Raw genomic sequence first — 10,686 nt, 5'->3', positions numbered from 1 at the left:
CGGATCCAGGAATTCTGTAAAGGGGGGGGGGGGCGTGACTAGTATTTCTGGTGCCACTTCCGGGTTTCATTGCAGGTTTTTCTTTTTATCTCCTTTGTTTTTAACGAAAATTAAAGGGGGCGTGCGCCGGTTGCGCCCCCCTCTAGATCCGCCACTGCATGTAAGGTTCGCTGATGCGATAATCATGTTCTCTCTAGCTAATGTTTACAAAGTTTGCTTGCCCAATAAATTCTTGATAGGAGAATAACAATAATATGCCCGTGTATAATTGATAAAAATGAGGAATAGCGGACGACGAGAAAGGTTTCAAATATGAATTAACGGACAAAGGGTGATACAATGTGATTAACTAATGGAAGATGTTGAAGGCTGATAAAATTTTCAACGGACAATGTCGAAATACGCGAACTGGATGAACGTTCAGTTGGTGTATGATGTCGGCGGGTTGATAAAATCAATGACCAGAGAACGATAATTATGTCGCAGCTATCAACGATCAGCGGACAATATCCGTATATGGTTTGAATTAATACGAATTGATTAATGACAAATGTTGCTTTAGTAAGTAATAGCGAACATCAAGTCACTTTTTTTTAATAATCAACGAATGATGCCAATGGATTGATCATATCAATATGCAGTTGACGATGTCGAAGAATTATGACCTGATATCTAGCGGCGATGTGGAATTTTGATAATAGATTAATGATTAGTAGGGACACCTGCCTAGTGATTAGTGATTAGCGGATGAGATCTGAGTGTTCATGACATTAATTCTGGGGACGATATCCGCTTGTACATCAAGTGAAAAAAAAAAGTGAAAAAAGAAACAGCGAACGATGCTGAAGATCAGTGAAATTATAAATTTGCTGATGTCCGTGCCTTTGGCGATGGCGAAGATTAATCGATGATCTGCGGACATCGTCCGCGGGTTGATTGATTTTCGGATTAACGAACCTCTAGGCAGGGCTCGACACTAACTTTTATTTTTGGTGGCCCGATCGGGCCACCAAAATCATTAATTTTTATTTTCTGGTGGCCCGAAAGTAAAATCTGGTGGCCCGGACAAAAAAATCAAGAAAAACATAAGAAATACTAAATCGGTCCTACTGAACATAGAAAATAGAAAATTTAAATGAGAACTTACCTGTTTGAAATTTAAATTGTATTTTATGAGGAAGGCGAAGGAAGAGACTACGATGCATAAAGAGTAATAATAGGAGAGCCCGCACGCGCGTCCAGCAATATTAGTAGCTCCGAAAAATGTGAATACCAATACCAGCAGTCATCCTACTGCTATTGAGAACTACCTGAGATTATGAAGAAGGGTGGGAGAGGAGGGACTGTAGTCTCTTCCTTCGCCTTCCTCATAAAATACAATTTAAATTTCAAACAGGTAAGTTCTCATTTAAATTTTCTATTTTATTTCGGAAGTCTCGAAAGAGACTACGATGCATAAAGAGTAATAATAGGAGACTTTGAAGCTGGTAGTCACATTTTTTGGCCACACAGAACTGTGCCAATGACCATAATTACCACAAGGGGTACAATGTATGGCTTTACCTTTTATGATAATACTGCATGGCTGAAACCCCTATTCTCATTCCTGAGGGGTTTCGCGTAATATGTTTGAAATGTCTTCTCGTTACTCCAGCCTGCCTGTGCCAAAATCTCATGTACAGGCAGATCTTTCCTCTGGGCAGCAGACGCTGAGGCTGCTCTCGTGGAGTGTGCCGAGAACAAGCTGGTGTCAATCCCAGCTTCTGTCATAACTGTCTTAATCCATCGTGACAAAGTTTGGGTAGAAACCCTGTGATACGGTTTACAAAAACTTATTAACAGATACTTTTGGTCCTTCCTAATGATCTGAGTCCTTCTCAGATACTCTCGAAGGTATCGTACAATGCAAACTCGTCTGTCTGGAGGGTACGCTCTTAGGCTAACGACTTGGCCTGTATTACCAGGTCTGTGGTGCTTTAACAAGTCATCAATGACGAAATTGACAGAGTTGTCTTTGAATGTCATCTTGTCTATTCTCAAAGCATTCAATGTCTGCACCCGCTGTGCTGAGAGAAGCGCTAATAACATTGTCACTTTCAACGTTAGCTCTTTCAAACCCAATTCACCTGCAGGTGATTTCCTCCTCAGATAGTTGAGGACAGTTCTAACGTCCCACACCTCCGTGTAGCGTGGTCTGGGGGGTCGTAAGTGAAAGACTCCCTTCACAAATCTAGTTATTAGAGGATGAGTGCTTATGGAAAACGAACTGTCTGTGAGTGTCAGAAAAGAAGCCAGTGCACTTCTAGCAGAGTTTATAGTACCGTAGCTGGCTCCCTTATGGAACAAGTCTGAAAGAAATTCTAGTGCCCATTCCGATGAGGTCTGGAGATAGTTAATGTTGTTGGCAGTGCAGAAAACTTTCCATTTGCTGATGAAGCTATGATATTGCTGTCGTGTAGATTTCCTCCAAGAAGCTACGATGACCTTGACGGTCCCTGCACTCAATCCCTGCGACCTGAAGGGTTGGCTGAAAGCCTGCAACAGAGCAAATCCAAATGTTTATGTAAGGGGTGGGGCATAAAAGACACAGGTTGAACAAGAAGTTGTGCATGTCTACATAGGACAAGTGGTTTTTCAGTCAGCATGTAGTGAAGTGCTGGGAACCATGATTGTGTAGGCCAGTTTGGTACTATTAACAACCCTGTGGCTTTATCTGCCCTTATCTTTTGCAGACATTTAGGGATAAGGCAGAAGGGAGGGAAAGCATAGAACCATAATGGACCCCAATCCACTGTAAATGCATCTACATTCTCTGCCGAAGGATCAGGCTGCCAAGTGATATACCTGGGTATAGCTGTGCATTAAGTCTGGAAGCGAAAAGATCGATTTCAGGGAGGCCGAAATGTTCTACCACTTCAGTAAATTGGGTTTTGTTAAGCATCCACTCTGTTCGATCATTAAACTTCCTTGACATGAAGTCTGCTGTGGTATTGAGCCGTCCTGGCAAGTAGGCGGCTGTGATCCAAATCTGTCTTTCAATACACCATTCCCAAATATCATGTGCCAAATTGTTGCATTCCTGGGATCTGAAGCTCCCCATATTGTTGATATATGAGACTGCAGTTGTATTATCCATTCTAATGAGAACATGAACATTTCTCAGGTTAGAGCAAAAGGACTTCAATGCCAATCCTGCTGCAAGGGTTTCTAGATAATTTATCTCATTGTTAACAGCCTTTTCTCTTTCCACTTCATTCCATCGTCCCCCTATGTTTGTGCACATGTCTGTTGCTCCCCAACCAGACCCACTCGCATCAGTGCGCAATTCTATTGTATGCCTGGGTCTGTCGATAGGATTAGAGGTGTACTGTATGTGATCAATCCACCACTTAAGTTCCTGTTTGGCTCTACTAGACAAGCTCATTTTCCTATCAAAATGACCTTTATTGGCCTTCAATGCCAAAATCTTCTCTTTTTCCAAGATTTTGTAGTAGAGGGGCCCATATTGGGCTGCAGGAAAGGTAGCAATCAGTTTCCCTATTACTCTAGCCACTTCTCGGATAGAGGATTCTGTGGCATGCAACAGACTTGTGCACTCAGCAGTGATATCTTCCTTCTTAGATTCAGGAAGAGTAACTGTCATGTTCACAGAGTTAAGGACAAATCCCAAAAAGGTGATTTCTTTAGTGGGTTTTAACACTGATTTAGTCTGATGGACAAGAAACCCCAAGTCTTCGAGGAGATCAGTCGTAGCATCGACTGCTCTTTGAGTGCTAGCCTCACTCTTCCCAATAATGATAGTATCATCAAGGTATCCCACTACCATGTGACGTGCTCTTCTCAGATGAGCAAAAACCGGTTTGAGAAGCTTTGTGAACAAACACGGTGCTGTACTAAGCCCGTTTGGCAGTGCGCAATATTGCCAAAGTTTGCCCTGCCACACAAATCGCAGGTATTTCCTATCCTGCGGATCAACTGGTGCTGAATAGTAAGCATCCTGAAGGTCGACTGAGGCTAGCAAGCAATCTGGTGTAATAAATTGCGTTGCTGTATGGATGGAATCCATTTTGAAATGCTGATAGACTAGGCTTTTGTTCAACTCTGAGAGGTCAAGAATGACCCGAAGGCTGCCATTCTTCTTAGGGCGGGTAAAAATGTTCGAGATGAACTCCCCCACTTCATGTGAACAAGGTTCAATAACATTCTTGGCTGCCAGTGAATCAATTTCAGCTTGGATATTGGCCAAATCTTCATTCTTTACTTTGAACTGAACCAAAGGATTAACCCTTTCAGGTGGAAAACATTCAGGCTTGAATTCAAGTTTATAGCCATTCACAGCTTGTAGTACTGTGGGATCTGAAGTTAACTTCTCCCAATTACATGCATGAAGCCTCAGTCGACCTCCAACTGGATGGTCATTTACACATGAAGTGGTAGGTCTAGATTCTATAGATCTGGTAAATTGAGGAGTAGATCTAGAATACCGTTCTTCTAGATAAGGTAGAAATGCATCATGGTCAGTTACTGACATGTCAAATGAGCAATATGTTGAATCTATATCTCCTACCTCTTCAGAGGCGGGCTGTTGGGTTACTTGTTGTGGGGAGTCTTGCTTCTGGCCTGTGGATGAGCTCTGCTCTGTGGCCGTTGCTGTGGGGGAGGTCGCGACTTCCCCTGGTAGCGCTGGTCTAAAAAAGGACGATTTGCCGTTCCATGCACGAAGCGTGAGGCTGCAGCGCTACGCGAGCCCGTCCAGCCCGCATCGCGAGCCTGCCGGCGAGCTCCGCTGTTGAAGGGCCGTCTGTACGGATGGAAAGAGCCGCTCGGACGAGAAGTATGTTTCTGCTGGGTCCTCATGACCCCAGCAGAGGCCTTATGTTGTTCTTTTAGATCTTTCATCTGTCTTGTGAGATCATCACCAAACAACAGCTGCGTGACTGGTGTAGAAGGCTTACAGAGATGCAAATATTCCGAGTTGATGTCCGGCTTAATCAGCTCCTTCCGCACGCAATTCAGTTCAAAGTGCGCATTACTCAATAGAGCAAGTGCGTCTTGCTGAGACTCGGAGATATCTCGCGCGTCGAGAGAGCGAAGAAGAGCCCCAATACCGCGAGTCAGACATTTCTGCACTCGCTGTAGTTTCAAATCACGATTACGCGTGACGGACTGCAAGTGTTCCCAAATGGGAGCGTTCACTTTAGGTGTATCGAGGTGGGGGCAGTTGCTCGGTGGGGGGTATTTTTCAACCGTTTCCTCGATGGCTTTATCTTCTAGTTTGTTGCCAATAAAGTAGTTCACCGATTTTGCGATTTCCTCGTCAACTGCCTCCCCAATCCCGAGGGGGATAGCATACTTGGCTGCCAACTGTGGTAGCTGTGCAGCAGGGGGAACCTCTTCCACCCCTTCGTCAAAATCGAACGGTCCATCACGCTCTGCGTCTTCAGACGTAGACGTATCAAAATCGTCCCCAACAAAATGGCGGACGTTAGTAGGCAAGCGGGAAAATTCCTCCGCTGTAGATTTCGATGTAGACGCGCCTGTATGTACCACAGCGGCACGGCTAGTGGTTTTATCATGCGATTGGGGAAGGTGTTTCACCACTTCGGCGAGGAGATTTTCAAGTTTGTCTAGACGAGAACTAACGTCCCCGGAGGTAGACGCCCGATCCTCGGAAGGGGCTTTCGATACCGTATGAGGAGCTTTTTTGGGAATTTTCTTCATCGTCTTCTTCCCTGAATCTTGAGCCTTTCCGATGCTCACATTCTTCTGTACGTGCGCCGTACCGGCATCGCCGGAGGGAGGCGCTGGTGGTGGTAACTCTGACTTCGTGGCACAGACCTCCTGTCCACGTGTAGCACGTAAAGCGAAGGATGGATCGTGCTGCTCTTTCGAGCTCATATTTATCGAACCAACGTAACGTTTAGGCTCGAAAGATGCGTCAAAACACTTCTCAGTAGGTTCCGGATGACCGGCGAAGCAAAATATTCTCGCGAGAAGGAAAATTCCGGCGATGAATTTATGGAAAATTTTCAAACCGCGGAGCTATGCAGGAGAACCTCCTGTCGGCTGGAACGAACGCGAACGTATATGCTGGACGCGCGTGCGGGCTCTCCTATTATTACTCTTTATGCATCGTAGTCTCTTTCGAGACTTCCGAAATAAAATGAAATGTTAAGTATTAATGAAGTGATACATGTACCCATGTCTAAAATAAATGAAGAGAAAATTCAATCTTTTATTCTGAGTTCTATAAGATTTAGCAAATAGGCTTATAGATTATTATAAAAGTTGATGCCTATTTAGGTGGTCAAAACTTATACGTTTGAAACGATAGAGTGGGAGCATTTGGAGACATTTGTGAATATCCGACATCTGTTTTGGCATTATAAAGAGCCGGAAGTTACCGTTATTCATTTCTGATTGTAAAAGCAATTATCCAACATTTACTAGTATTTTGATACCGCACGGAGCCGAATGTTACTATTTTTTTTCAAATGTAAAAGCAAAGAACTGACATTCTTTTTAGCATCTTACGGAGCTGAATGTTATCCTTATTCATTTCTGAACGTGAAAGCAAACATCTCCAATTTATTTTAGCATCTAACTGAGCCGATTGATACAGTTAATCATTTCCAAATGTAAAAGCAATAATCTGTCATTCATTTTAGCATCGTACGGAGCAGAATATTACCGTTATTCATTCTAAAATTAAAAAAGCAAACATCCAACATTTGTTTTGATATCGTACGGAGCCGAATGTTACTGCTGTCCACTTCCGAAAGTGAAATGAATTATCTGACAATTTCACATTGTACGGAGCCGAATTTTACTGTGTTTCATTTTTTAACGTCACGGCAAACATCAGACATTAAATATTTTACCATCAAACGCAGCTGAAAGTTACTGTTATTCATTTCGAAATGTAATAGCTAATATCTGACATTCATTTTAGCATCGTATGGAGCAGAATATTACTGCTCTTCACTTCCGAACGTAAAAGCAATCATCTGACATTTATTTTAGCATTTTCCTTTGCCGAATGTTATTGCTACTTACTTTCGAAAGTAAAAGCAAACATCCGACATTTATTTAATCATCATTCGGGGTTGAATATTATTGTTATTCATTTCCGAACGTCAAAGGGCAAGGGATCATTCGACATTTATTTTAGCATATTCCGCAGCTGATCTGTTATTGCTATTTACTTCAAACCTGAACGTGAACATCCGGTATTTATTTTACTATCTATATGGATTTGAATATTATTGTTGTTCATTTCCGAACGTCAGAGCAAAATCAATATCCGACATCTATTTTAGCATCTTCCGGAGCTGAATGTTGTTGCTATATAAATTCGAACATAAAAGCAAACATGACACATTATTCTTATCATTCACCTGAACGTGAACATCCGGTATTTATTTTACTATCTATATGGAGTTGAATATCATGTTTATTAATATCCGAACGTCAAAGGGATCATTCGACACTTACTTTAGCATCTTCTGGAGCTGAATGTTGTTATTTACTTTCCAACGTGAAAGCAAACATCCGGCATTTATTTTCTCATCGTACGGAGTTGAATGTTATTAGTATTCATTTCCGAACGTCAAAGCTAACATTCCACATTTATTTCAGCATCTTCTGGAACCGAATGTTATCCTTATTCATTTCCGAACGCAAAATCAAACATCCGACACTTATTTTAGTATCATACGGAGTCGAATATTACCGTTATTCATTTCCAGAATAAAAAGCAAACATCTGACATTTATTTTAGCATCTTACGGAGCCGATTGTGACCGCTGTCCATCTACAAAAGTAAAGGCAATTATCCGACTTTTTGGTGGTCCGATTGGGCCACCTAAATCTTCATTTCTGAATTTTAGGTGGCCCGACGCGCGTTTTTGGTGGCCCCGGGCCACCGGGCCACCGTTAGTGTCGAGCCCTGCTCTAGGTATAGGGAATTAGTGTGTGTTTCGGATCAACGAACCTTCGGAATAGCGAACCTTCGTAATAACGAACAGCCCCGTTGAAATTTTCGCGAATTTTGCGCAAGCATAAACTAGCTCGAAAATAAAAGCACACGAATACTTTTGCTTGCCTTATATGTTCCGTAGTTTCTGTCTCGATTCCGCGAAATTAAATTTCCGCGAACTGTTACCATGCCGAGCGCGAAAAATATTTAGTCGCGAGAAAATATCCACTTTTACAGAAATCAGTGCCCGATGACGTAGGTCGTTAAAAGGCATTATTATTTACTTATCGTGGCCGATGTCGATGTTCTAATGTTGATACTTGAGTAATCAACGCACAACTTCCGCAGGTTTACTTCCTTAGAAAGTAGCGGACAATGTCCAGGGCAGTTGGCATTGAAGTTTGATTTAATTGAAAAGAAGCTCCTGAAATATATTCCGTAGTTGATGTCTCGACACTGTAGATTCCGAGAAATTAAATATCCATGAAACTCTTACCACGACGAGCGCGAAAAATAATTAGTCGCGCAAAAATATCAACTTTTACACTAATCAGTCCCGATGACGCAGGTCGTTAGAAGCCGTGTTATCGTGGCCGATATGCCGATGTTTTAATATTGATACTTGAGTAATCAACGCACAACTTCCGCAGGTTTACTTCCTTATAAAATAGCGAACGATGTCCAGGGCATTGGACATCGGAGTTTGATTACATTGAAAAGAAGCTCCTGAATTTGGAATGTGATTAAAAGTGGCAAAATCGGAACTCCATGAAATGTATTTCAAAATGAATTTCAAAATCAAACTTGATTACAAAATAACGGGAATGTGCCCTTGATTACCCTCGTCCACCCTCGTCCACCCTCGTCCAACCCGCGGCAATCGAGACGCATATTCCCTCGGATAGATTTTCCGTGCGGGCGGATGGACTCGTCCACTGAACGCGTATACCCGCGGGTACCCGCGGGGATACGCGTGAGTGGCCTCGTCCAGATCTCGGAAAAGCGTGACGTTTCCCGCGGTCGGCACTGTAATGTGTGTGTGTGTGTGGGGGGGGGGGCACTTTGGGGCTTCTGTCCGGGGCCCCGTACAGGATAAAATAGCTGGCTTTGGTGTTTTGGATATCTCTGATGGGTACTACTTAAATTGCAAAAGAAATTAGCCGTGACCCTTTTCAGCTGAATAAAATCAATGTGTGTGTGGGGGGGGGGGGGGCAATTTGGGGCTACTATCTGGGGCCCCGTGCAATATAGAATAACTGGCTTTGGTATTTTGGATACCTCTGATGGGCACTACTTCCATTGCAAAAGAAATTAGCCGTGACCATTTTAGCTGAATGAAACTAAATGTGTGTGTGTGCCAGGGGGGGGGGGGGGGGTGGGCACTTTGGGGCTACTATCCGGGGCCCCGTACAGGATAAAATAGCTGGCTTTGGTGATTTGGATATCTCTGATGGGTACTCCTTCCATTGCAAAAGATATTAGCCGTGACTCTTTTCAGTTGAATAAAATCAATGTTTGTGTGTGTTTGTACGTAGGGCCTATGGGGGATGGGGCACTTTGGGGCTACTGTCTGGGGCCCCGTACAGGATAAAATAGATGGCATTGGTGTTTTGGATGTCTCTGATGGGAACTACTTCCATTGCAAAAGAAATTAGCCGTGACCGTTTTCAGCTGAATAACACCATATTTGTGGGGCCCTTTGGGCCTACTGTCTGGGGTCCCGTACAGGATAAAATAGCTGGCATTGCTGTTTTCATGATAAGTACACCCAAAGGAACAATATCCACCAACTTTTGTCCGTGACCCCCTTCGGCTGAATAAATCCATTTTCGGGGCCCCTTTTTGTGGCCCCTAGGCTTACGGTACAGGATGTGACTTGCCAGCAATTCATTTTATTGACACTTGGCCACATCCTTATGTGATGAGACCATCAAAAAGTGTGACCCTTTTCAGCTGAATAAATCTTCTGGGCCCCCGGTCTATTTCAAGATTACAAGATCACTGACAGCATCAGTCCAGGTGGTAGAGCAGAGCGGTACTTTGTGTCTTGTCTCTCGATGGCTGGCGTCACTCTTACAAGGATCTCATCGAAGAGCTCTGGAGACATCCTCAGATGGATAGTTCTTTTGCTGACGTAAAGCCTGGATGTATGCAAACGTGCTCACCACAGTGAAAGTCTCAGGATAAGATGATTGCTCTTGTTCAAGAGGGTTTGTTTTTATACCGTGGGTACAAACGTGCTCGAAAGCTGCCCGACACCCACTCTTCATCCGCAGAGAGCCTTAACAGAACGTAAAAATCGTGTCACATCTCGGTCAGAACGTAAGAAACGTGAGGGACCCCATCAGAACGAGACGGGCCTGGAAGGAGTGTGCTGGCATCCGTGATACTCCGTGGACTGAACAGTAGTGCGCCTTTTGATGAGTCTCCGTTAATATTCAACAGCCGTTTTCCTCAACAGCCCGTCACGAATACCGAAACAGACCGTGAGAAATCCTAGCAAGACCTAATAAAACTTGGAAACGGAGGAAAAATGTAGAAAATGCCACGGCGCGCTAGGTTTCTTGCAAACGGGGTTGCCGTGGTTGCCAGGAACATGGTGTAAACCAAAACGCAACTTTAAAGGGACTGTACAGTACTGGTTGAGGTGAGGATTCAGGTATATAACATTTTTTTTTTGTGAGATAATGAGAAATTGATTACGAAAT

The 10,686-nt window shown here is 43.4% G+C and overlaps 1 protein-coding gene across 1 annotated transcript; it reads right to left on the bottom strand.

The window, feature by feature from the left end:
- Positions 1-1,188: 1,188 nt before the first annotated feature.
- On the bottom strand, positions 1,189-5,898 carry LOC139720238 (uncharacterized). The gene is made up of 3 exons (XM_071631602.1): positions 4,808-5,898; positions 4,568-4,730; positions 1,189-2,535 (listed from the first exon to the last, which is right to left on the bottom strand). Exons 1-3 carry the CDS (start codon positions 5,896-5,898, stop codon positions 1,567-1,569), a joined length of 2,223 nt encoding a protein of 740 aa, XP_071487703.1. The 3' UTR covers positions 1,189-1,566.
- Between the last annotated feature and the right edge of the window lie 4,788 nt (positions 5,899-10,686).

Source organism: Diadema antillarum, unplaced genomic scaffold (genome assembly GCF_040938485.1).
Source record: "Diadema antillarum isolate AM-2024a unplaced genomic scaffold, OU_Dant_1.0 scf00000124, whole genome shotgun sequence".
In the NCBI taxonomy this organism is placed as follows: Eukaryota; Metazoa; Echinodermata; class Echinoidea; order Diadematoida; family Diadematidae; genus Diadema; species Diadema antillarum.
This window is presented reverse-complemented; position numbering and strand designations above follow the sequence as displayed.